General features: G+C 47.4%; 7 protein-coding genes across 7 annotated transcripts; 4 read left to right on the top strand and 3 right to left on the bottom strand.

Annotated features, from left to right (window-relative positions):
- Positions 1–9,143: 9,143 nt before the first annotated feature.
- On the top strand, positions 9,144–10,170 carry DFJ58DRAFT_882432 (uncharacterized protein; the record flags this gene model as incomplete). Its single annotated transcript, XM_041394571.1, has 6 exons — positions 9,144–9,258; positions 9,313–9,435; positions 9,486–9,706; positions 9,764–9,868; positions 9,921–10,023; positions 10,073–10,170. 6 exons carry the CDS (start codon positions 9,144–9,146, stop codon positions 10,168–10,170), a joined length of 765 nt encoding a protein of 254 aa, XP_041244073.1.
- A 2,327-nt stretch (positions 10,171–12,497) lies between these two features.
- Positions 12,498–14,522, top strand: DFJ58DRAFT_745638 (O-methyltransferase-domain-containing protein). The gene is made up of 13 exons (XM_041387408.1): positions 12,498–12,759; positions 12,814–12,994; positions 13,052–13,287; positions 13,337–13,351; positions 13,405–13,465; positions 13,519–13,658; positions 13,721–13,825; positions 13,884–13,980; positions 14,039–14,100; positions 14,151–14,272; positions 14,322–14,437; positions 14,460–14,472; positions 14,494–14,522. Exons 1-11 carry the CDS (start codon positions 12,511–12,513, stop codon positions 14,404–14,406), a joined length of 1,353 nt encoding a protein of 450 aa, XP_041244072.1. The 5' UTR covers positions 12,498–12,510; the 3' UTR covers positions 14,407–14,437; positions 14,460–14,472; positions 14,494–14,522.
- A 1,534-nt stretch (positions 14,523–16,056) lies between these two features.
- DFJ58DRAFT_745637 (uncharacterized protein) lies at positions 16,057–17,029 on the bottom strand (the record flags this gene model as incomplete). The annotated part of the gene is made up of 3 exons (XM_041387407.1): positions 16,591–17,029; positions 16,495–16,521; positions 16,057–16,421 (listed from the first exon to the last, which is right to left on the bottom strand). Exons 1-3 carry the CDS (start codon positions 16,607–16,609, stop codon positions 16,057–16,059), a joined length of 411 nt encoding a protein of 136 aa, XP_041244071.1. The 5' UTR covers positions 16,610–17,029.
- A 27-nt stretch (positions 17,030–17,056) lies between these two features.
- DFJ58DRAFT_787610 (uncharacterized protein) lies at positions 17,057–18,023 on the top strand. Its single transcript, XM_041390114.1, has 3 exons — positions 17,057–17,201; positions 17,253–17,481; positions 17,566–18,023. Exons 2-3 carry the CDS (start codon positions 17,301–17,303, stop codon positions 17,766–17,768), a joined length of 384 nt encoding a protein of 127 aa, XP_041244070.1. The 5' UTR covers positions 17,057–17,201; positions 17,253–17,300; the 3' UTR covers positions 17,769–18,023.
- Positions 18,024–18,520: 497 nt separating this feature from the next.
- DFJ58DRAFT_882415 (aspartic peptidase domain-containing protein) lies at positions 18,521–20,898 on the bottom strand (the record flags this gene model as incomplete). Its single annotated transcript, XM_041394570.1, has 9 exons — positions 18,521–19,243; positions 19,299–19,468; positions 19,525–19,692; positions 19,747–19,833; positions 19,888–19,943; positions 19,997–20,159; positions 20,213–20,406; positions 20,461–20,529; positions 20,639–20,898. The coding sequence occupies 9 exons, from the start codon at positions 20,896–20,898 to the stop codon at positions 18,998–19,000; spliced, it is 1,413 nt and encodes a 470-aa protein (XP_041244069.1). The 3' UTR covers positions 18,521–18,997.
- A 290-nt stretch (positions 20,899–21,188) lies between these two features.
- DFJ58DRAFT_787600 (uncharacterized protein) lies at positions 21,189–22,690 on the bottom strand. Its single transcript, XM_041390113.1, has 2 exons — positions 21,270–22,690; positions 21,189–21,205 (listed from the first exon to the last, which is right to left on the bottom strand). The coding sequence occupies exon 1, from the start codon at positions 22,586–22,588 to the stop codon at positions 21,629–21,631; it is 960 nt and encodes a 319-aa protein (XP_041244068.1). The 5' UTR covers positions 22,589–22,690; the 3' UTR covers positions 21,189–21,205; positions 21,270–21,628.
- A 57-nt stretch (positions 22,691–22,747) lies between these two features.
- DFJ58DRAFT_376185 (Metallo-dependent phosphatase-like protein) lies at positions 22,748–25,556 on the top strand. Its single transcript, XM_041380102.1, has 10 exons — positions 22,748–23,196; positions 23,248–23,399; positions 23,458–23,806; positions 23,857–24,304; positions 24,357–24,468; positions 24,518–24,693; positions 24,747–24,949; positions 25,000–25,054; positions 25,107–25,133; positions 25,187–25,556. The coding sequence occupies exons 1-10, from the start codon at positions 22,830–22,832 to the stop codon at positions 25,326–25,328; spliced, it is 2,031 nt and encodes a 676-aa protein (XP_041244067.1). The 5' UTR covers positions 22,748–22,829; the 3' UTR covers positions 25,329–25,556.
- Positions 25,557–25,559: the final 3 nt, after the last annotated feature.

Here is a 25,559-nt window from a genome sequence, read left to right as displayed (position 1 = left end):
GAGGACTAGTTCCTTCTTCCAGATCTATGTTCAGATCATAAGGACGATGTGGAGGAAGCTGACCAGCCTTTCCCTTGTCGAAGACATCCGCAAACTCGTGATAGTCCGAAGGAATTTGGGATAGATCCGGAGGATCGGACGATAGAGAAGTGGATCGGAGATCGACACCGGACGGACGAAGGTATATACTGAACTGGACCGATCCTTCTAACTTGCAGGCCCGGCAAAAGGCAACTGCATTGATTAGGGATATATTAGGAACGGTGTTATCAGCGGAGGGTACGGATGTAGTCGGAGGAGGTATGGTTTCCGTCGGAGGAGGGATATCCGAGGATGGAAGTGACGTCGGAGGGGTCGATGGCATTCCATGAGATGTCGTCCAGAATTCAATGCTGCCCAAAACCCAGTCAATCAACGGATTGTGTCGGGTGAGCCAGCTATATCCAAGAACGATAAAACAAGATGAATCCAAAGGGGTAACGTAGAACGTATCAGAGGTGACTACACCGGACAGAAAGCGGACGGACAAATCTATAGCTTCGGAAATAGTATTATTACAAGTACCATCAAACAAGCGGAGCGGAATCGTAGGTATCAGATATGTAGGGATTTTATGTTTTCGGACGAATGCAGTATCTATGAAACAATGAGAAGAACCACAATCTACAAGAGCTGGAAATTCGGATACGGATGGAAGTAACGGAAGTGAAACATATGGACAGAGGGAAGTCGGATCCGAGAGCGCGACAGCATTGAGTCTTAACTCCTTTGTGCAGGCAGAGTCAACACGACCCTCTTCCTGCACGGAGCTAGGAGAGTCGCGGACTATTTTTTTGTCTCAGTAGAGACATCCGGTTTGACTTCCGGAGCGACTACTGCAGCGCGGCCTTTGGCAGCACGCGAAGTAGACTTGGTGCATTCCCGAGCTGTATGGCCGGGTCCGCCACAGAATAAGCAGAGTTTCTTGTCCATCCTTCTCTGCCGCTCTTCGGACGTTAACTTTCCGTCCTTACCCAGCTTGGAAGTAAGATCCGGAACCTTAGGAGCGGACGAGTTCGAGGACGCGGATGGCTTTGTAGACTTCTGGTTATTGGAGTTTCCGGATTTGTGATTTCCGGATCCGGATGTATTGGAGTTCGTCCGGTCAGAAGCGGATTGCTTAGGGGTAGTGGATGAAGTGGGTTTAGCTTCTCAAGAGATCTCTCCCTTCCGTTCCCAGTATCGGGCGTCGATAGTCTGAGCGAGGACTTTGTATTTGGAAAGAGTAGAGGGTTTACCCATGCGACTGATTTCATCCTTGATACGGGCCGGAAGTCCATTGTAGAATTGGCGTCGTAAGGCTCCGTCGCCCCAGCCATGGACCTGTGAAGCAAGACGCTGGAAATCCACAACGTACTTGTTGATGCGCTGTCCATCGCGCATGTGGAGCTGTTCGAGCTGCATTTCTGCATCACCGGATGGGTCATGAGGCCCGAAGTTGGCTTGGAGTTCAAGCATAAACGCGGAATAGTCATCCATCCAATCCGGATGATCGTCCGAATCATCGGACAGGAGATCCGGTTCAAACCATTCAAGGGCCATACCCTTAAGGTAGGATTGGGCGAAGTTGACTTTAGCCCTTCCGGTACAGAAAGCCTTAGGCTTGCTCTGGAAGTTAAGCTCACACTGGACAAAGAACGCACGGAGCTTCCGTGGTTCAGATCCGTCGAAGGTATCCGGTTCTTGGACCCTGACTCTAGAATCTTCGGATGCGGGCGCGCGACGATTATTGCGAGCAAGGTTATCGATGGCTTCTGAGAGTCGAAGCATAACGTGGTCTTGTGGGTTTAGGCCGTCGTTTTCATCGTCCTCAACATCCGGATCATCATCCGGATCACCACCGTTATCATCGGGTGGATTACCAGGGAAATCATCATCACCATCATCGGGATCATCATCATCTGGAGGTCCTACGGCAGGAGTGCGCGTTGGGGTTTCCGGGTGTCGACGATTAAGGAGTTCGGATATGGTTTGAGCGGTTCCGTGGGTGCTAACACGGCGCTGAGAGAAACTGGTGAAGGTGTTGACTATAGGTGTCGGATCACGATGGAGGGAGGTTAGTCCGACCGCGTGCAGAGTTGTTTGTGTCTGTCATATACCATATATCCGGTTACAGATCCGATGATCTGGATCTCAGATCCGATCCAGATCCGATGAACATATCCGTCGTCCGGTCCATAGATCCGCTTTGATTCTTATTTCATTTCCTGTTCATATAACTCGAACTATCGTTCATCTCCTTTCGGTATTCCTGTACACCGGTATACCGGTTATCCTTTACTTCCGCTTTGCTTACTGATCCGCTATGCTTACTGATCCGCTACACTTACGAATCCGCTTTTACTTGTACTTCATTCCCGGTTCATGATTCGTGATCCATCCAACTTACCAATACGCTCCACTTAGACTTTGCTTATACTTTCGTACATAGCCTCGCACCTTTGCTTATGGATCATTCCGTTAGCTATCCGTAGTATATAAACCTTTGTATATGCACTGTAGTAGATCAGTTCGAATATCATCTTAGATTGCACTCATTCCGTCTGGACTCTGAGTCCCTCCGTTATCCATCCGGACTTGAGTACGCTACTCTTGTCAACTCCGAGACTTAGGATAGATTCCTATAGTCTACATATCCGCCTCTGTCTTCGGACAGTCCTCACCCGTTAGTTTCTAGTCCGGATCCGATCCGGATTGGCCGTTACTCTATATACGCGATACTTTAGCTCTCTGAAATAAGGGGCAAGACTCGGGAAAGGGGCACAGCGCATGAGCTGAGGCCGAAGCCCTTCGGATCCGATACTACTTGAGTACGGTCTTAACAGTGTCTTGGTAGGAGGCATGATAGATGTTAAGTAACTCGGAAAGGTATGAGTTCGAATATACTGTTAAGACCGTACTCAAGTAGTATCGGATCCGAAGGGCTTCGGCCTCAGCTCGTGCGCTGTGCCCCTTTCCCGAGTCTTGCCCCTTATTTCAGAGAGCTAAAGTATCGCGTCTAGTGAGACGGATAAGTATCGTAACGGATAAGTCTTGTATTGCAACGGATAAGTATTGCAACGGATCCATTAAGACTTCCGGATATCGAATGTATAGAGTAATGGCTAATCCGGATCGGATCCGGACTAGAAACTAACAGGTGAGGACTGTCCGAAGACAGAGGCGGATATGTAGACTATAGGAATCTATCCTAAGTCTCGGAATAGACAAGAGTAGCGTACTCAAGTCTGGACGGGTAACGGAGGGACTTAGAGTCCAGACGGAATGAGTGCAATCTAAGATGATATTTGAACTGATCTACTACAGCGCATATACAAAGGTTTATATACTACGGATAGCTAACGGAATGATCAATAAGCAAAGGTGAGAGGCTATGTACGAAAGTATAAGCAAAGTCTAAGTGGAGCGTATTGGTAAGTCGGATGGATCACGAATCATGAACCGGGAATGAAGTACAAGTAAAAGCGGATTCGTAAGTGTAGCAGATCAGTAAGCAAAGCGGAAGTAAAGGATAACCGGTATACCGGTGTACAGGAATACCGAAAGGAGATGAACGATAGTTAGAGTTATATGAACAGGAAATGAAATAAGAATCAAAGCGAATCTGTGGACCGGACGACGGATATGTTCATCGGATCTGGATCGGATCTGAGATCTGGATCATCGGATCTGTAACCGGATATATGGTATATGACACTTTCACTCTTCTCTCAAACCATGAGAGTCTGTAAGACTTAAAGTGCAGGCCATGAGTGCCTTGAAGTAAGATAAACATTGTATCAGAGATTAGTTGTATACTACCTTACAGGGGTCGCTTATATAACAATCTATTTATATACTACTTGTTGTGTGCTACCTTTCAGGGGCTGAGTATACAACACCAGAACAGCTTTCATACTAGGCTTTACATATTTAAGACAGACTCTCTCTTTTTCAGGAAGGGAGACACGAGAACACGACAAAGTTGAGACAGACTTTCATAGGTTGAGACATGACCAACGAGATTGAAACAGATCTTACCATCAGAACATTAGGGAATCTACGAGTATTCCACCAGGGAACAACAAGAAGAGGACACATCAGTAAACCCTCCCAAGAACTCACACATTATCTACCACGAAAACTAGAAAAGTCGTAGACCGTGTACTTAAGGACTGGCAAGCAGTCTTATCCTGTATAGTTGTGTTGTCACTATACACGCATTGTACATAAGACCCTTAAGTAGCAAGACAGCGGTCGGGATTCTGAACGCATGAAGTTCATAGCAAAGGTGGATAAACTTCCTCCTGACCAGTCGCTGTCATATCCAGTGCATCTGACCATCTCCACAGCCTGCTGTGAACTGAACTGTGCCTCATTCATAGTCATCTTCATGGGGTCTATATACTCTTGAGACTGGTGAAGTAGTGATGTCACTTGTCCACTTTCAATTGCAACATACAGGTACCACGGCCACTACTTCAAAGAAGAATCTTATTTCATTGGTGGAAAGACGACTGGAGCTTGCCTTCAACTGCAGGCTGATTCGTTGTCCAGTTGTACATTCTCAGATCGGGGTGTTTCCCTTTTTTTGAATGCTTGTTTATTGTCCGGTGGGGCGAAGCCCTGTGCTGGACAGTACATACATGTGTTTATTCTAACTATGTGTATTGTGTACAGATATTACTGAAGTGATGGTCCCGGCGTGTGCGGGGACGTGAAATGCCTTCTTAAGGCATTTGGGATGTGGTGGGCGGGGGTGGGGCTGGCCTTTGGTTATCTGGCTTCTCTGCGGTCTGCAGGTGGGGTGATGTCTCTGAACGTGGATGCAAAGTGTTTGGTTTGGGCAATGATGGTAAGCAGCTGTTTGGCATGTTTTTGCTCATTGAGTAGGTTCGTGAGAGTGCAGGCGCGCGTGTCTAAGGATGCTCGCATAGCATTGCAGGGACAAGTGTGTGCTGGGTATTCTAGTATGAAATGGTATACCAATGTGAAAGAGTAATAGCGACTAGGCTGGTTAGAAACTAGCGCTATTTATCCAAACAGGCGCGAGTGTAATATTCGACCCAAGAGGACTGCTATTGAAGCAACTCCCTTCAAATATGCAAGGGTAGCGATGATGCGAAGGGCTAAATAACCTATAGCGACCTAAGACCAAAAACCAATGAGTAGCGCTGTAGCGATCAGCGACTAGTGGCAAGTGAGTTCTGACAGAGAAACATGCAGAAGTGTTTAGCGCTATGCAAGTTGTCCTATGCGATAGCGCTATGCGACGTCCGACTAGCGACAGCGAGAAGAAATCAAAAGAAGGGAAAGCGAGGGATAAGGTATGATAGTGCAAGTAGAATGCCCGATAGCGACTAGATTATAGCTCGACTACTGATAGTGATCCCGACGTTGCGAAAATCAAACTTATGAGGCAACTTTAGCGACGCGCACTTAAAGCAAGTCAAGCAACACGCGATCAGAGAGATTGGCAAGAGCGGAATCAATTGGACCAAAACTAAGATATAGCGACTAAAGTGACTCCGACACCAGCAAAGGTCCGGTGTGACAATCATACCGGCGCTAGGCGCGTATGAATGTCATAGGCATATTTTGACTTGCCTAGAAGAAAAGAGTAAGACGCTAGTCACCAGCGCTATTCAGCTCCCAAGCTATCCGCTTTGGTACCACCTTTCCCCATAGCGCGCTACCCCGGTCCGACGTCTAGGTGTGCCGCCCTCCCATGTCCTGCCTATGTCCACCTACCTCCGCTGGTGCGTTATATTTCCTTAAATGTCGCTACTCATCAGTCGCAGGTCTTATTACATTTGTCCTCATGTTCCGCAGCGCTGCATGTTCTATTACCTGTTGCTACATCGTGCCCTCACCAGTGTCGCCACTATACTCGCCTACGCATCCCGAACCCCTATGCAGTATGATAAAATGACCCATCCTACATACAGTACAGTACTTCCCTTCCCCAGTGTGAAAGAGTAATAGCGACTAGGCTGGTTAGAAACTAGCGCTATTTATCCAAACAGGCGCGAGTGTAATATTCGACCCAAGAGGACTGCTATTGAAGCAACTCCCTTCAAATATGCAAGGGTAGCGATGATGCGAAGGGCTGATAACCTATAGCGACCTAAGACCAAAAACCAATGAGTAGCGCTGTAGCGATCAGTGACTAGTGGCAAGTGAGTTCTGACAGAGAAACATGCAGAAGTGTTTAGCGCTATGCAAGTTGTCCTATGCGATAGCGCTATGTGACGTCCGACTAGCGACAGCGAGAAGAAATCAAAAGAAGGGAAAGCGAGGGATAAGGTATGATAGTGCAAGTGGAATGCCTGATAGCGACTAGATTATAGCTCGACTACCGACAGCGATCCCGACGTTGCGAAGATCAAACTTATGAAGGAACTTTAGCGACGCGCACTCGAAGCAAGTCAAGCGACACACGATCAGAGAGATTGGCAAGAGCAGAATCGATTGCACCAAAACTAGGATATAGCGACTAAAGTGACTCCGATACCAGCAAAGGTCCGGGGAAGGGAAGTACTGTACTGTATGTAGGATGGGTCATTTTATCATACTGCATAGGGGTTCGGGATGCGTAGGCGAGTATAGTGGCGACACTGGTGAGGGCACGATGTAGCAACAGGTAATAGAACATGCAGCGCTGCGGAACATGAGGACAAATGTAATAAGACCTGCGACTGATGAGTAGCGACATTTAAGGAAATATAACGCACCAGCGGAGGTAGGTGGACATAGGCAGGACATGGGAGGGCGGCACACCTAGACGTCGGACCGGGGTAGCGCGCTATGGGGAAAGGTGGTACCAAAGCGGATAGCTTGGGAGCTGAATAGCGCTGGTGACTAGCGTCTTACTCTTTTCTTCTAGGCAAGTCAAAATATGCCTATGACATTCATACGCGCCTAGCGCCAGTATGATTGTCACACCGATTCGTTCTTTTGATGGCAGGTGTTTTTTGAGTGGTATGTGGCCTGTTCTGAGCTGGAACAGTAGCGAGCTGTGTCTGTGCAGATTGGGGTGTATCACCATAGGCACATCTTCGTTCGAGGAGCTAACCGAGGCATATGTATGTCTATCTATCCACAGTGGCCAACATCCTTCCTAGCTAACGTCCATGCTAACCAGCTTCTGTTTCCAATGCCCACCATCGTTTCTCTTAAGGTCATGAACAAGATGACAATAGGTAAGCTCGCAGATTATCAGTAGCCAAATGTTGTACTCACCAATTCATGCGGCAAGGTTCGACCAATGTGTCCCGCCTCGATTCCTCCGCTTAAAGAACCTCAAGACCTTCCTCCAAAACCCCAACGGCACCTCTGCTTCTGATCTCGTTGCCTCTGGCACAGTTGCCAACTCTGGGGGAGGCCATTCGCATGCTCATGAGTATATCTGTTGGGGCTTTTGTTTGTGGCTCGCAATGCACACTAATATCTACAGATCTTTAGTGATTGCTGGATACTGCACAACAAGTACTTACAGGATCCACTGGGTCCATCTTCAATCTTCAACTTGAAGAGTGTATCAGTGGTTGTAGATCTTTTTCGATCACACAAGGGTTAAGAATATTGGATGTTGCAGGAGCGTGTGAGAACATGTGATAGTCACAGTAACACAGTGTATGCAAACTTTGCATGCACTTTGCGCAGACTTTGCGTGAATTCTGCATTCCTGTCCTTAACACTTAAAGTTTCCTCAATAGTAGCACCCAAGTGACTTTGCCTTCAGCCGCAACTTGAATATCTTCTCAATGTAAGTTTTGTAAACAATACTCAGACTGACTCAGGACCAGGTGCATATATGCGCAATCATTGCTAGCTTTCTAGTAGTCCGGTGGGTCAGGCAATTGAATACAGGTGAGTTTTTGTGATATCTGCAGCATCAGCGGTGGTACTGACTCAGATTTTCTCTCACAGGCATCTATAGGCTACAACTTGACATATCACCACAGCTTGCTATTATTTGACCATCTGGTGATACCATCAATGCCTGGGTTGTCCAATCATTGCTTCGTCTATGCATCAAGCTCATCCAACATATCCAACCACTCCTACTACTACTAGTCAATGCACAAAGCCCTCGACGCTTCAAGTTCAATCTTGTCATCACAGACTGAGCATCTCCCACCTTGCGGCTGTGCTACTAGTCGCATACTAGGCTTTTCCGCTCTCTTCGCTATATGCACATGACTTGTGGCTATGGACACCATCTGCAGGTAGGAGCAACATCCATTCTGCACCGTTATCACCTTTTACGCGTCTGAGTCATCGTCAGCCCTGCCACTCACAGCACTCCTCACATTCCCTGTTGGTATCACAGTTCCCCGCGTCGTCTGGCACATACTCAACATCTCGAAATCGGACTCTGGTCTCGCTGCAACGTTTATCCTGCTGTTGTTCACACCATCTTTGATCGCTGGTATGATGTTCTGGATGCTCAAATGGATAGACTCTGCGCAGGTGGGAGATACTATGGGTGATGTTTTGAGGGTGATGAGGATGGTGCTGGCAAGGAAGTCCCTGCTGCTGTTATGTTGATTGGGGGTTTGTCAGTCTGGTGGACGGTCACCTGTTTGCCTTGCAAATTCAAAATGCTAAGCAAGCAAGGGAGCTACACAGACTCGGAGAAAGACTAAAGTCACTCTGTTACTAGTAGGCTTTGCCAGCATATTCGGCTCTCCCTATCTCATGTTCTGATTTATCTTGCCATACACTTTGAACACGAGACCATTGTGGCTGGGGAGGTCGCTGCTTCAGCCTTGTCATTAACACCATAAGTGTAGACAAAGTGACCAAGTCCGATCTCGAACTTTCGAAATGCATATGATAAGCGCGCATCATTCTTATGTAATCAACTGACCTTCTGCTCACATGTCTTCACACTGCAAGAAGTCATACCACTCATCCATCACAACCAAGAAAATGTGGTCCCTGAGGGACCTTCCTACTCCTCCTACTCCTCCTTCTCCTCACAACAGCCCTTGCCTTCAAACCATCTGACTTCAAAAACATGCTCCCAGTCTGGTTTCTGTCACAGAGCACACGCCCCAGATGCAAAAAGGTATATCCCACATTCACTGGCACCATCAATACTGAGACTACGACCTCCGATGCACACAGGCCCCGAATCTCTCTCCCTCAACATAACCTTCCCAAATCACGCCCACATCTACGGAATCCTCCAACATGCCACGAACCTTTTGATACTAGCTCGTATCAATTCTGGTCAGTATCAGCGTGTTTGGTGAGCATAATTATCAGATTGATAAAACCTTGTAGTACCTCTGGAATCACTGAATGTGATCATTGACTTGGTGGACACACTGACATTTGACCTCGGATCTACACCAAAAGCTTATAAGTTCATTCAGACACTTTTCAGGCTAGTCACAACGTGTTCTGGTGTGTTTACAGCACGATTGGTGTCCATGTACCTGCTTATCTTTCTCAAGTACCTTTGATCCTCGCATTACACCTCCAGCCCGGCCCTCTTCTCGAACTACTGACTCAAATTTCCCTACCACTGATGCTTATGCATCTGACTGTGCATCCTCCACCAGCTGGTCCAGCAGAGAAATTCTGGGGTGTCTCCATCCCCTTCCCTGAGTGTACACATGAAAATGAATGCCTGGTTTATGACCTTGACGGAAATGGGACGAGTGCTGGTGTGTGGGTGAGCAAGGGCATGAAGGAATTCGTCGTGGGGGTCCTCATAAGGGGTGGGAGTTAGCGCGGTGTAGAAAGGACTGTCGAGGGCTGGAAAGCAGATGTCCCGTGCAAGCTGCGAGCTCTTGAAAACCTGAAAAGTATTTGGATCAGGAAAAAATCGGAGGATGTGAGCGCGAACGCTACCTTATCATGAAATCTTATACCTGACCAAACTATAGGCTCGACCAGATCCAATGCAGAATGTATCGTTCAATATAAAGCTCATGCCGTTGCAGGAAAAATTGCAAGCTCAAGTCCCCCTACCTTATGTACCCAAAGGTGGTACTCCATTTATCTATGTTTCCGAACATCATTTTAATCTTGACTTCAGGCAACCCTGTTACATCAGCTGGGGCGATTCTATGTGATCCTGATTCTGCCGATGATATCAATGATTCAGATGATCCGGATGAGGGCTTGGATATATAGCAGATCTCCATACGCGTACTACACAACATTCATGACAATGCCAGAACTGTTGTCCTGATGCAATAGTGCTTCCATGACGTCAAGAAGAAACAGAGGGAAACCGCCATGGGTCCTGTTAGCAATGCATAGTAATCCAGTCTCCTTTTTATTTCCTCTCTCGTATAAGTTAGCCTGTGACATGTCTGGCTCTCTCACTGCTGGTCTGGCCTGACCAGCACCAGTTGACCATCATGGATCGCATGACATACAATGAACTAGATGCGGATGAATTTCGGTTGTATTTTGATCCCCTGCTTTACAACCACCAAAACACTCAGTTTGACTGGAACTGCATCAAGGCCACATTCATCAGTGAACCACTACGGGATCCTCCAGTTTGTCAAATACCGCCAGGGTATTCTAGTCTAGTTACATTTGGCATAGAGCACTCGTGGGACAACCTTATATATTGAAATATAATGACCGTCATATATTTCTGTTATGTCAGCTTGAGGAGACTGGTACATGAGTACCAACCATCCTTTACTAGCTGTGGTTGTGCAGTGTGATAAATTTTGCATGAACTCCCTCATCGCAGTCTACATTTGCAGGCATTCATGGCTATATGCAGACAGCTCAAATTGTTGTAATGTAAATAGTCTGGTAGTTCAAAGCATTTGTAATGGTAAATGAGACTGCAGAAAGAGAATGAGACTACTCAACAAAGTGGGACACAATTACGCTGATGATGCGATATCTCAATCTTGCTGTAAACTCCTATGCTTATTTAGACTCAATGAATGGTGCTAATGCCACTTTCCACGACAAAGTCTTTGATAGCCCTGTAACTCAAAACACTAATAACAGAAAATGAGAATATCCAACAAGGTTAACGTAAGTACTCACTATCCCTAGCCGGGCATGATGGTCCAATGTCGTGATCTTGTCACAAACTCTTCATTGTAGTCTACATTCACAAGCATCCATGGCCATGTACCAACGACTCAAATTTCTCGCAGTATAAATAGTTATATTTAGCAGGAGCAGAATTGTATTCTTCTATAGTTCACATGGCTACAATCTCAAGGACTCGTGAATTCACTGATGATATAGGGGACAATGATAATAGATATTATCAGAACTAATACGCCTTACCATGTTATTGTTGCCTTGACCCGGTGTTTCCCGGATGAGCTGGCAACTCTCACGGGTGAGTCACATGATACGAATTTCGAATTCTGAATTTTGTATCTTGCTGTCCAAACAGGACCTTAGAATTGAGCAGCACTATTGCGAATGCCGTCACGGAGGTCGGGATTTTGTCACGGTTTGCTCAGTTGTTCGAAGGAACCGGTAGTGTTGTTGGCAGATTACTGCCGTTCTGCCATTCGCCGTGGCAGAACTTGGCAGAAGTACAAAAGGTACCGGAGGATGCGTGAGGACGAATGTATGATAAACTGTATAGTTGTCAATGCAACAACAATGCAAATCCTTTCTGTATCTACCAGTAAATGAACATTACTACCACTACATGTTTTCCATGGCTAAGTCTGGAGGGCGCCCTCTTTCCCAAGGTTGTCGAAGACAATTTTGACCGCCTCGAAGATGTCCCCAACTCATCTAATAGATCTTATTTCAAGTGTAAACACTGTCCGCTTAATTCCCCTGGCACTCATATCGAGAACCGCGACAACAACCTGCCGAAACACCTTACCGACGCCGCACAATGCCCTAACTGTCCGCCTGGAGAGCACGAAGCCGCACGTAATTTCTGCACACCCGAGATGAGCCTGATATCGACCTTGATACAGCACGTAACCTCGAAAATACATTTGCATTCGAGCCACCACTTACAATCCAAAGTAACAACATCGACGACCTGCCTGCTGGCCCGGAAGACATTTCAGTTGACGCGATTGATGCAGAATTTGATGCACTCGAGAAGCAGGATGTCGTTGAGAGTTTTGAAGATGTTGATATTGATGGACTCGAGATATTGGAAGGTAATGTGTATAACTTCGACGAACTCGCACGAGTTGAGGCCGGTATGGTGCCAAAATCTATTGATGAAGAGTTCTCGGTGATTGATCATGGTGCAAGGGCGGTTGGGGTGTTGCATCATTAATGTCAACCAATGGTTTCTTGTAGTAGTCGACAAATAATTTACCTTTGCCTAGTTTTGCCATGGCAGAACTAGGGTTCTGCCATGTTTCTGCCGGTTCTGCCAGCAGAACTGCCCGCAAATAGTTCTGCCCACAACACTAGGAACCGGGCTTAGGATCCGAATGACCATGAACTCTGTAAGTATATATATTGTGATAACAAATATTATTTCACCATAGTATCGTCACCCCCGGAAAGATGACAGACTTCAATGAGCCGGAGGCTAAGCTTGAAGCTCTTTTGGACATCATCAACTCCTCCGCGCACCAAGCAATCGCAGAGTACAAGAAAACCGGACATGGCGTCCCCAGTGCTGATGCAACAACCTTCCACTCCCTCGACCTGACGACAGATACACTTGCCCTCAAAAAGGCGATCAGACTGCTCGAAGGCGCATACCATCAACTGAGCTCAATACTAGCGCCCCCCCAGCACACGGTGATGAATGTGAGTGTCGTGTGCAAATGATCTCTGCTCTCAGGCTGTTGTTAATTTCCTTAGCTTGTTTTCAATTACAACTGGGCGTGCACAGGCGTTGCCTTCCGAGCGCGTCTTGCAGATGTTCTGCACCAACATCCGGAAGGCCTTAGCGTGGATAAGCTGGCTGAAGCGGTCAACCTCGACAAGGTCAAGACTGCACGCGTCTTACGAGCTTTGACCCTCATGGGCTGCTTTAAAGAAGGTTATATTCATACTGTTGGTTGAGGATTGTCTCTGAAACAGGTAGTGCGTCAAACAGTCGAGCGAGACATTTTCGCAAACAACCGACTATCCCTCATACTCAAGTCAGCGAACAACGTTGGGTGTTATACGAAACTTCATAGCCAGGATGGTCCGAAATTTGCCGAAGTTGTGTATGAAACTATGATCGACGAAGAATTTTCAAGATCGCATGAGCTCGACAAAGCGCCCCGGGTATGTGCCTTCAGAAAGGAGGGCATGAAGGATCCCTACTACGAAGCGATGGAGAATAATGTGAGTTTTCGTCATCACACTACCCCTTCGGTACCTTGACACATTTCAGCAAGAGAAACGTGATGTGTGTATAGTCATCCTCGGACCTCGAGTGATGGCTCATGATGCTATTTATAGGTGTTCCACAAAGCCATGCTTGGCCAGAGTGAGGTGTTGGGCGCTTCTGCAGTGCTACACCGTAAGCCATCGCAATTTTCGAATCATTAACATGTCTGAGAGGCAGGTCGTAAGACTATCCTTGGAACGATATATCGTCTGTGATGGATGTCGGATCTGGCATTGGAACATTTTCCACTCCTCTAGCGAAAATGTTCCCTCACCTTAGAATAATCAATCAAGATCTCCCGAAAGTCATGGCACAAGCACAAAATGTGAGTTCAGATATCCAGTACACATAGGTATTCCAGCGGGCACATCGTTGATATCTGATTAGGCATGGGAGAAGAATGCTCCTGAGACATTGCTTGACGGCCGCGTGGAGTTCATCCCAATTAATTTTCTCGAGGACGCACCTGTTGTTGGGAAAGATGTCTACTATGTAGGTGCCTAATTTCGTTTCTATTCGTCGCCGGTAATTTGATGGTCTTATTGCGTAGTTGAGGCACATTCTCCACAATTGGCCGGACGCTGAGGCAACGACGATCCTCCGTAACATTCGCAAGGCAATGGGACCAAACAGCCGAGTGCTAATCCGTGAGTGCTATCTGCGGTTCAATGTGATATTTACTCCAAAACCATTATGTCGTGCTAGACGATTGCGTGATGTTTCACACATTGCAAAGACCTGGTGTAGGAACTAAAGGATCGAGCGTTGTGAGTCTCGGAATGCAGCCTGACGTATTTCTGAATTCATGATCCCCAAGGCCCCTGAACCCATGTTGCCGAACTTCGGGGCAGGCAGTCACAACACGTACCAAACAGACCTGACTATGTGGTTCGCTTTCAATAGCAAGGAACGAACCTTGGAAGAGCTGGAGATCATTGGGCAAGTTCCTGATAGATCTATTCGATGATTGGCTAATGGTGGTGGACAGGGCCGCCGCTGGTCTAGCACTCACCCAGGTTTATGATCTTGTAGATACTATGCTCATAGAGTTCAGGATCGCGGGCCAGAGCTGATGCCAACAGCAAGATCTCCAAGTACATGGCCCATGTCGTGAATATCTAATCCCATCATAACAGTCGTGGATCTGCTCATGGAGTCGTCCGAGATACTATGTACAACTTTGCTGTATTACTATAGAAATTATGATCTATCAGGAATATAAAATGGCAAAATTTCATCTCGAGAATATAACGGTTAAGGTCTCAATATGAATCACAGTCATTGGTCCGTCGGATGTTGTGCTATTCTCAATCTGTATTAGTATGTCCTGAGAGAGGCCCAGGCTGAGAGCTCTCAGTGAGAATATTTGATATTAGCTCAGCTCTTGCTGTAATATCCAGCAACATATGAACAGGTGGTTCACTCTTCCTGCAGCCGGATAGCAAGCATTCCACAACATTACACGCTGGATCACATGGCGTGCAATGGGAAGATGTGCACAAACCGATCATTACGTTGATGCTTGATTTTTTTTCCCTGTAGCACGACACGGAAAACTAAATTTGAGTTCATGGTACCATGTTACTATCACTCGGCAATCCCTGATAGGGACACAGGCGAGGCTTACCCGGGTACCCACGCGGTCGAATCGTGGGTTGGGTGGTACGGGTACGGGTACGGGTACCTGTGATTGGCTGACCCGTACAGGCAGGACAACCTGCATGTCGAAGTAGAGAAACAAATGAATATGGAGAGGGTCGGGTAGCATGGACCTATTGAGACTGAGTTGATGACTGCTTCTATACGTGGTTCGGGCTTACAATTTAATGCACCTGCCGCGTTCTCCATACATAGTGCAAGAAACGCGCCGCAAAATCGACGTTCCTCTTTGGAATGCGCCACAACGGTGATTTTTGTTGAATTTTATTTACATACGTACCAGATACCCATGAGGTTCCTGTAAGCAAGTGACGTGGCTTGATACCATTTTGTTTCACCAGATACAGCTTTCGAAGCGATGGGCATGAGTTCCTATCTAGTAGCGCCAAAGCTGAGTTAACGATGGTCACATATCGATACGTACGGGCATGGCTGTCTATTCAATATGAGATTGAATATCATCCCATTTGAAAACAAGAGAAGTCGGCTCCCGCCAATGCAATATCAGCTACCTTCTAAGCGAACGAAAAGGAATGAGAGCAACACTCACGTACATCGCAAGAACGAGGAGACTAGAGTCGGTGTTTGGAGACGCCGCCCCCCCCCCCCCCCCAAAAAAAAAAAAAAAAAAAAGAAGAAAAAAAGAAAAGGAGAAGGAAAACGAGCTAGCCGGTTCGAAGGAAGCAACCACCCCTTACCATATTCGGCGTCCTACTTGAAGAAGGCCTCACAGTTCTCGCGCAGGCGAGAACCACTGTAGAACACAGACATCAAATTACGAACGAGGAACGCATAATGTAGCATCACATAGCACGTAGCGTCCAACATAGGGCATCGCCCCAACGGACAATAAACAAGGATTCAAAAAAAAACTCATTTGAAGATATTAGAACTTCGGAACTACAGTTGTCTATCCCATAACGTATAACGTCGAGGACCCACCTCACACCTATACATTATCAAAGTTATACAGAAGGACCGATGTCACACATTGTGACTAAACGTGACGAACACATGTGACACCGTTCAACAGCGTCGAAATTCAAAGGTGCTAGAGTACATATCTACTTAAAAAACGAATCTAACGTCGTCTGCCTCGCATGGAATAGCTCCTCGCGTTGTAATTGGGCACGGAAACGACGGATTTGCTTTAACAAATCAAGTGTGTGTGTTGAGTCCTGAGAATGTCCATGCTGAAGGCATGCTCCCTCGAGCCGCTGACATAGCGCTAGTGCTTCTACACGGGAAACCTCTGGGGCCGCATCATGATCTTCTTCCGAGTCGTCATCAGAATCAGCTTCAATCACCTCACCCTGGTTCTCAGCGATCTCTCGACTGACTGCAACAACAATGGCCATGTCCTCACCATTCAAGTCGAACCCAAGGGAATCCCCGATTTGTTTTTCCTCAGCCGGCTCGAGCAGCTCGTCTAAGGATAGTGGTTTACCAAAAATGTATACATGGGGTTTTCATATGATGTGTGGACAATAGCTGGCACTGACAATGGTCCCCACCTCCAAAAGTGCCGTCTGATAATGTATAATAGGCATGCGAGGTCAATACATTATACAATATACATTATGCATCGATTTTCTCACTGTCCCACAGTGGGACCATTGAAAACTCGATACAGTATTGAAAATATACACTAAGGGCATATACATTATGGCATAGACAACTGTATTGGAATCACGCTCCTAAGAGACCGCCTGTTAGGACTGAGGCGCTGGAGGCTTGCCCGCGGTCTAATTGTGGTCGGGTAGTAAGTATGGGTACGGGTACCTGCGATTGGCTCACCCCATCGGTAGGACAATCTGGATGACAAAAAAAAGGGACAAATAAATATGGAGGAGGCTTCCGAAGTGGACGTACTGCGTATCTCCGCAGACCTCCGCAGACTCGTGAGTTGATTGGGCCGGGTAGGATGGACCTATTGAGACTTAGTGCAGGCAATGCATAGGGAGAGTTGCCGTGTTTGAGTGAGTGACACTGTGTTGTCGCAAATTCCTAATTTGGATTTCAGGGCCTTGCAACGTCTAAAGTGGGAGCGGTAAGTAAACTTTAGCGCTCACTCCCTTGACCTCGTGTCCATATGAATTAATATTTATATTCAACTTGTCACCTGCGTGGTCACCTGATATTACACGCCTGCTTTCACTCCACTGTCGATCTCATCGTACGAGAATGATCACGATCAACCTGGCAGCATGTCGGTAATCTATGGACTGGTAAAGTTGCCGCGAAACTGATCTGCATCAAGCGCCCACCATTGCATCCGTTCAGCTGTTGTCCCGAACGCTTCCGTCAAATGGGCAACTTCAGATCATCCCCGCCAGTTGATACGTTCCAGCTGTATGATCTCCGTGTCGAGGTTATATGCCCGCCAGGGGAACGTATACTATGTGGAGCGAAAGAGGGTGATCATTTTATCCTCGAAGGAGAGATGCTTCATCTCCCACCTGGACAAGCATTTTCAATTTACTCGCTCAGTAAGTATCCTGATTGTTACTTCTTTCAGTTTCATTACCATTACTCACCAGAGTGTAATTAGGTGCTGTTTCTACCGCTTCTAGCAGCTAAGCAGCGCGTCACCCACCCAAATGATTGGATGAGCACGGATGCCGAAGTTGCTTGTCCCGACCCAAATTGCAAGTCTAGGTTGAGAATCTCGAGGACTGGAGTTAGGACATTCAGCCATGCTGAAGTTACAGTTCTTCCCCTCACACCCCAGGGCTACGGTCAGGCTAGCGCTGAGCCAGCGCTAGTAGCGGCCTGATGAAAGACGAAGAAAGTTCAAGAAACGGCTAGATAGCTGCACCTTTTTTGTAGGTTTATCACTGATCAGAGTTGGCTGTGGACCCTTTGCAAGTAATTGATATACACTGGGCACTAATGCGCAGGCCTGAGGATTTGCCTTGAATATTTAGATCGCTACTTTGTGCCTATGAGCTGTGTCTTTGTGACAGTCACGCGTAGACATAGATGAACATGCCACGAGTCTCCTCAAAGTCTCTCGTGCCATATCTCCAAGAAATGTAGGTCGTTACTGCTTCGAATTTGTGGGATATCTCAAGTAGTAATTGCACACTAATTTGGTGTTGTCGCGGACAAGTTTAGCGTGTTTGTGCAAACTGACAGACAACTTCAATATCCTTTCGAAGCCGAACATGAAATACGCTGAACAACTTGGCGTCACGCTTAAGTGACATAGTTGCGAAGCCTGAGGAGGCTGTGAAGTTAAGTGAGGCCGAACTTAGGGCATCAATGAGTGCCCACTCCAGAATGTTTGGACGAAGATTCAAGGTATGCAGGACGAGATAGATGAGATAAGACCGGCATAGGGCTTTGTTGCATTATCCTTACATTGGGTGGCTCAATTTGCTACTAGACATGGAATGTATGTCGAACTTGAAACCTATAGCCGCCATAAGAGAAATCCTGACAGTGGAAGACTCCAGATATAAATACTCTCTAGACGCTCTGTATCAGGGGAAGATGGAGGGAATGTCACCGAGATGCGGGGGATCGTGACTCATTAACATTCATTATTCTTGAAAAGTTGAAATGCATACTACAATGTCTCTAGGGTCATGACGTCCATCATGTCGTGAACAAAAGCCTTTTTTTGTCCTTGTTTATTGTCCTTTGGGGAACAAAAGCCCTGTCCTTGACTTGGGCAATGATATCATCATGATCCGAAGCGATTCCGATTATCTTCTAAAAACGCGCCGAATGGTCGTCTAAGGCGAGCTACCAATCGCGGAGCTTGCACCCGGTAAGAGTGATCGAATATGGCAATGGTTTATCGACCTGGGAGTCGCCAGAGGCGGGCATGCTGTCACCAGATGCGGCGGCGGCGGCAAGCGTGCCAGTAAGGTTCACGGCACTCGCGTTGATCTGGTCAGTATGACTCCAGCATAAGTTCTCTTGCAACGAATGGATAATCATGTAAAATGTCCGTATTAACACAACCTGTAATTATGTCAGATGTCCGTATCAACAAAATCACCAGGACAAAAAAGCTATCGATGCAGAGGCTAGCCAGAAACATAGCAATATACTCAAAGAACCACTTGGCACGGCTCCTGACACAGTACTTGACGCAGCACCAGTGTTTGTGGCAACCGTCACAGCGCCGATTGTCGGGGATGGTACAGCACCTTTGATACCATCCTGAGCGATAGCAGTCTCTGACAGCGCAGCAAAACCAACAGAGGCGGGACTGTACTTGAAGACAGAGTAAACGTTTTTCTGTGTATCAATCAGACGCTGTCCAGAGAACGTAGAACCAGTGATGGAAACTCACAAGGAATGCGTCGCCAATAATCCATGAAGGGCCTCCTTGGCCGATTGAGGATACGAAGAAAGCCCCAAGGCACTCCGTGGTGCTGGCCTGGGAGTGCGTGAAGTCCGCGGAGCTCATTGACCAATCGTTGCCACCAAAATTGAACTGTACATTCACCGTCGTACTGCAGGCTAGTTTTGAAGTTGTCCTGTCAACTAACAAACTGCATGACAGTTTTGACGCTTACGATAAGTGTAATATCCTTCCAATTGGCCCGTTCCTGCTTGTGATCCAGGGATCTGTGCGTAGATACTCGCAATAGCACTGGCGGGGCCTGCAATGTTGGTGGTTCCAGTGTCGATGATAGCAGTCGAGATCCCTGCGATATCAATGGACTTTCCCTGTACAGTCAATGCTAGGTTATCAAACACGTCAGTTAGCTGTAATATATATTTTGAATTCTACTTACTGTTCATGTTAATCTCCCAGTATTGCGGTGTTCCGACAAGGTTATGGTATTCAATTGATCCCGTGTAGAGACTGCTGTTGGTGTAACCTGTCAAATGGTCACGTTAGACTGGAGAGCATAACGTGGGAGGAATGTACCCACCCATGTCAATAACTCCTCCTGGCTCGTTTTGAGCTGCACCAGACACATTGCCATAGCTTACCAGCTACGAGTCAGGGAAACATAGTGAAATTAGTCAGTCTCCACATACCGTGTGAGCTGTACCCCGAATAACGCAGAATCCCAACTTCCACCGCTAGCTAGAGTTTGCCAGAAGGGCGTCTGTTGCGTGGAAGAAAGTGTACTCCAGGCAAGACCCATTATTCCTGATACAGGGTTCGTGTTGAAGGCTGACGAAAGAGCATTGACAACGCCTAACAAGTTCTGTCACATGTATGTCAAGCACTCGGTGTGCATGGCAACGTACCAAAGCCTTGTTTTGCCACCGAGAAACCAGCCATCTGAACAGTTTCCTCAGCAACATAACCAGCCACTGCGCCAGAGCCATATTGAATCTCAAATGGTGTCGAGAGATTTTGGAAAGTAGACGATTTCGCAGGATCATACGTAGGGCTAGTTCCGCAGCCTGCTCCGCAAGTAGAGCTAGTCAGCCAGAGATCGCTGGAGAAACTTGTTCTAAGCGATTTGCGCCGAGAAATTCACTATTGTACTCACGACGAACCGGTGTCGAGAATCACATCATAGGACACTGGCGGCGTCCCAATTGCTATGGTTCCGTAGTAGCTATTGAAAATGTCTGATTACAAAAGCGTGCTGGATGACAGAGCTTTCTGCGCACCCGGTATCAATTCCCTGATTGACGATGCTATACGCGTGGCGTTGAGGATGAAACACTTGGGACATGAAAGATTTTACACACAGGTTATACCCAGTACCCCTCTGCTGAAGCGACTGGCCACTATACTTCACAACAAGCACATCTCTTTGGTCTTTTGCTTGCTGAGCCACCAGTGTGAAGTTCTGTGAAGAAGGGTTAAGCCTGCGGATAGGCATGCTCCGCCCTACGACAGCCGTTGATGTTGTTGGTGCTCCCGATGCATCCTGGGATAGCAGAAGGAACAAAAGGGTCGTGAGGCTAACTGAAGCAAACATAACGCTCTAGAAAGCAAATTTACAAATCAATTAAAAAGACAGACTGCCTGCAGTCTGGGGGAGAAAAGAAGTATTAATGACTCGAGCCCGCGAGTTGATAGCGGAAGAAAAAAGGATGGGAAGCAGTGGACCTATGCAGCTCCCTTTTGAGCATTATAACAAGTTTCATGCTCCAATCAGTACTGCGCGCATGAGCGATCCACAGGTTCGGTTGCTCTGAGAACAGCCACGAGCAAAAATAGTCGTAATGGAAAGCCCAATTGTCGTGAACATCTAGTCGTGAATCCTGGTTATGCTGGGCAACTGTCTGACGGTGCACTGGGAGTCAGCACAAAAGACCAAAGACGGCCCTCACGAGGATTGAATCCGACCTTGACTACTTCAATTCTTCAGTATCTGTCACCAGTCAATGACTGGGCAAGACTGGCCCTGACTCAGGCTGGGCCCATCATCACATCATGGCAGTGAGTGTGAATAATTTCAAGCTGTCAATATGTTGTCAATGTGACAACATGATGGCAAGGAACGAAAGCAGTCCTTCGGCTACTAAGGCGATATGGTGTGTAATGGCAAAAATGTGACATCATTGATTATCATGCTAGTCTGGCATCCCGCATGCACTAGGCCCTAGGCCTTGCGATTTCTTCCTTCGAAGACGGTCTGATAGGCTCACAACAAAACAATCAGAGCCTAATGCAATAAAAATATCACAGTAGTAGAACTGTTGGATCTAATTTGCAAGAAGCGCCTCCCTCCATTTAGAGCCCCTCTTAGTGTCAGAGAAGATGGGAATCCCCTTGGCCCGCTTATCTGCCAGTTCCTCTTTCACGTCCTCAACTTCTCGCAGCATTCTTGAACGACTCCTGGCGACTGCCTTCAGAATCTTATCCCTCCGCAGATGACCAGTGAAGCGCCAGTTCTTGCTCCCCGACAAGGACGTTCGCACCAGTTCATGCCTCCTCCATCTCTTCAATGCATCTAATGCAAACTTCTCGTTCAACCATTCCATTCGTTTCTTTCTGTCCTCTGCAGCCATGTCTTCCATTGCTTCAGGATAGTAGAATGGGTCTACAAGACCGACGATGGCACGCTTGTATGTCCGGTATGATCTCGTCGCCTTTGCCCCATTATATTTGCGATATAATGGCGAGAAGTAGTTGGCAGTTCGGATGTAGGTAGTTTTAACGCCATATACGGCAGATAGATATGAGCGTACGTCGGTTTTCGTGACAGACATTGGAACTCGGAAAGTGGCTTCGTAGGGGTTATAGGGTTTTCCAGTGGGTGTGTGGTTGCGCACCATGCGGAATATAATGTTCGGGAGATAAATTCTCTGACCGACCACCTGCAATTCTTTCTCTCCATTATTGTCTGTGACCTTCAGACCGCGAAGACGCGTCCGCCGTTCGTTGAGGGCGTCAAGCCATTGAGCTTCCGTCATGTCTCTCCCTTGCTGATCCATCAGCTCGCCTTTGGCAAGGGCTCTTCTGTAGCCCGAGTATTCTGACGGGGTGAGGTCGCTGTCGGTGGGAGGTTTAAGGTAGGCCCGTTTGCGTTCGCGACGTTCACGAACGGCCATTGGAGCTGAGGCATCTCTGGCAGCGGCTGCAAGCTTTGGCAAGGCGCTGGCAGCCCTTTCTGGTGGTTGCGTCGAGTAGAGACGACGAGCTACACGACACAGAGCCTGCATTCGCGAAAAATATTGGAATGAACGGAAAAGAAACCTTCTGAGGAAACCCCCGTAATAATTTGTAGCCTAACCCCAATTATTTGCTCGATTTGGATATGTGACCCCTCATTTCCTACATTGAACACGCAGGCTCTCAGTACGACCGCTCCTGGTCAGCACCTTCATATAGGTAATTTGTTCACTAATTCTTTTAAATCCATTGACCGTGGTCGCTCACTTATCTAGAACTTGACGGGCCACAATGGCTCCGTTTTTATCTCGCGTTGGCCGATCTATGAGGGGCATATTGCTCCCCACAGCAGCTGTCATTGGCTTCTCATGCCTCCTGACATATTTCTTCGTATTATACCAGCCCACCGTCGGACCTGGGATTGCCCAGCGTCTAGGCTGGCAAGCTTGGGATGCCGTTGCCACCGTCGACTACTTCGATAAGGAACCTTCTACACCAGTAGTCACTGGTGATCCAGAGGGGGCCCAACCAATTCCGGGCAACGATGACGAGACAGACTGGTGGGAAATCGCATCCAATCAGCCCTGGGATGCTACCGATGATATAGAGAGTTACCCCCTTGACGTATGGGCTCCGCTGTTACCTCACGATACCGGTCGTACGTGTGCTTGCCAATTTTGTCAGGAACTTAATTCAATTTTATGTATAGTGTCTGAAATTGCCATCACGCGTTGTATGATGCCACCGAGTCTTGTCGGGGACCTCTGCACACCCACCACAACCGTCGAGCAGGATGCCATCAAGGGTAACTGGGTTCGAGTGGACCGGGATCTTAACAAGCAAGCTGGACTCTGGACTCTGGTATGCACGCACCACTATTTCATGTTACATATTCCGTGACTCACCAAATTTACTTCAGAACATCTACTACAGGCGGACGCGCCGTCTTGATATACCTCTCATTACCGACTTGCGCCTGCTTCCTGCCAATGAAATCCCCGAACCTCTCACAGATCCCTGGGTAAAAGTAGAACATTCCATACGTGATGGAATTATGCGTGCGGAACCATTGTACCTCTGGTACCTCCCGGGTAAAACGATGAATGAAATGAATACGGAAGAGAAAGCCAATCTCATTACCGAGGTCGACGTACTCTTCGGGGAGGACAGACCTTGGTACGGATTTGAGAAACTAGAGCCTCCCGTAACTCCGGAGAAGGAGGGGCGACTAGAGAGCGTGTATGTGATGTACCGGCGCGGCGTGCAGCGTGAGCATGAACAGCCTTTATGCCAATACTGGACTGAGTTTGGTCTGCAGCGGTCCCTCGCGCACATCCTTTACACTTCTCGCGGGACGGAAAATTCAAGGTTTTGCAAGTCGCAGACCTGCATTTCTCTGTGTCCAGGGGCGTTTGTCGGGAAACTGACCTTGATCCCTGCGTCAACTCCGATAATCTCACCAATACACTTCTCGGACACGTTCTGGACGAAGAAAAGCCAGACCTTATTGTCTTCTCCGGTGACCAGCTTAATGGGCAAGGAACGTCTTGGGATCCCAAATCTGTTCTAGCAAAGTTTGCGGTGGCAGCTACAGATCGAAAGATACCTTGGGCAGCTATCTTCGGCAATCATGACGAGGAGAACGGCGATGTGAAGCAGGAGCAATTGCGTATGATGGAGGCCCTTCCGTATTCCATGGTGCAGAGGGGTCCGAAAGATATTCACGGTGTTGGAAATTACGTTCTCAACGTCAAGAGTGCCGATGCGTGAGTAGTCCTGGTTGACGGTGTCAGAGTACAAGCTGAGCCCCTTTGATAGCTCCATGACATCACTATTGACACTGTACTTCCTGGACTCTGGATCCTACGCGAGCGGTTACTTGGACTGGCTCGGGTACTTCTTCCCAACAGAGTACGACTGGATACACGAGGTCGGTGTCCCTTGATACCATTATGTCAATTGCGCTCATATTTTTCAAGGACCAAATTAACTGGTTTTTGCAAGAATCTTCCAAGATCCAACCCATAGAGCGTCCGTTCACTCCGGATACCAGCAAGGACTTTGGTTCCATATGGACCAGACAGGCCGATCAGATCACGCCCACGACGCGCAAATTAGCCAAGCCCAATGCTATTATGTTCTTCCACATTCCTTTGTGGGTTCATTGTTACGCCGTTTTTGTCACTTGTAACATTACTTTTTCCCTAGGCAAGAGTCGTACGGTACAGCAGACAGGGACGTGCGTACTGGCCAACTGCTAGACATCGGTGTGCACGATCTGGAAGAATCCGGTGCTGCGAAGAAGAGTGATGGAATGTTCGACAAGGGTTTAAAGACAGCACTGGAGAGTGGGCACGTTACGAGTGGAGGCATACCCGAAGTGAAGGTGGTTGCAAATGGACACTGCCACGGTAAGTTTCAGCATAGTCTCCCTGATCTTGGATCTGATGTAGTGCCCTAGTCACGGAGGACTGCAAACGTGTCAATGATATATGGCTATGTTTTGGAGGTGGAGGGTAAGTGGTGCACCGTGTCTTTATCTGTCGTTGTGTTCATTTTATGACGCAGGTCGTACTCTGGGTATGGGCGGGTCGGGTGGGTTGAATATCTATGTGTCTGCGTCTTCATTTGGCTTACTCTACTCTCAGGTTTGACCGGCGGTTCCGAATATACGAAGTCTCCGATTATGGAGAAACTATCCGGACGTACAAACGCACAGAGAAAGACGAGATCCTCAATAGCTATATCCTAGCTGGACCAGGGGCACCATTATTCAACCCACGATCGTAGAATTATTGGGCAAAGGGCATGTACGATGTAAGCTATAATTAGTGGCCTGGCCATGTTCTCGTGTTCGCCACGGGTATGTACATTTGGTATGATCTTGTTCACATTTATAGCTCTTGGATTCTAAAGAACTCATACGGTGATCGGGCGTAAGAATCAGCGACTTTTAAGATAACTTGTCTTGTTCTATGTAACACCGCTCTACGCAATGAAATTTCTTTACATAAAGTATCC

The sequence above is a fragment of the Suillus subalutaceus genome, assembly GCF_016647625.1.
Source record: "Suillus subalutaceus strain FC151 chromosome Unknown DFJ58scaffold_51, whole genome shotgun sequence".
Lineage (NCBI taxonomy): Eukaryota > Fungi > Basidiomycota > Agaricomycetes > Boletales > Suillaceae > Suillus > Suillus subalutaceus.
Note: the sequence above shows the minus strand (reverse complement) of the source record. Positions and strands in the feature narration are given on the sequence as shown.

Bases quoted from the DNA above. Each gene is read 5' to 3' on its own strand.
- DFJ58DRAFT_745638 (XM_041387408.1), top strand. From the start codon at position 12,511: ATGACAGACTTCAATGAGCCGGAGGCTAAGCTTGAAGCTCTTTTGGAC. The intron at 13,981-14,038 runs GTGAGTGCTATC...ATGTCGTGCTAG, and splicing joins AAACAGCCGAGTGCTAATCC to ACGATTGCGTGATGTTTCAC. The intron at 14,273-14,321 runs GCAAGTTCCTGA...GGTGGTGGACAG, and splicing joins GAAGAGCTGGAGATCATTGG to GGCCGCCGCTGGTCTAGCAC.
- DFJ58DRAFT_787610 (XM_041390114.1), top strand. From the start codon at position 17,301: ATGGGCAACTTCAGATCATCCCCGCCAGTTGATACGTTCCAGCTGTAT. The intron at 17,482-17,565 runs GTAAGTATCCTG...TACCGCTTCTAG, and splicing joins ATTTTCAATTTACTCGCTCA to CAGCTAAGCAGCGCGTCACC.
- DFJ58DRAFT_376185 (XM_041380102.1), top strand. From the start codon at position 22,830: ATGGCTCCGTTTTTATCTCGCGTTGGCCGATCTATGAGGGGCATATTG. The intron at 25,055-25,106 runs GTAAGTGGTGCA...TTTATGACGCAG, and splicing joins CTATGTTTTGGAGGTGGAGG to GTCGTACTCTGGGTATGGGC. The intron at 25,134-25,186 runs GTGGGTTGAATA...CTCTACTCTCAG, and splicing joins TCTGGGTATGGGCGGGTCGG to GTTTGACCGGCGGTTCCGAA.
- DFJ58DRAFT_787600 (XM_041390113.1), bottom strand. From the start codon at position 22,588: ATGCAGGCTCTGTGTCGTGTAGCTCGTCGTCTCTACTCGACGCAACCA.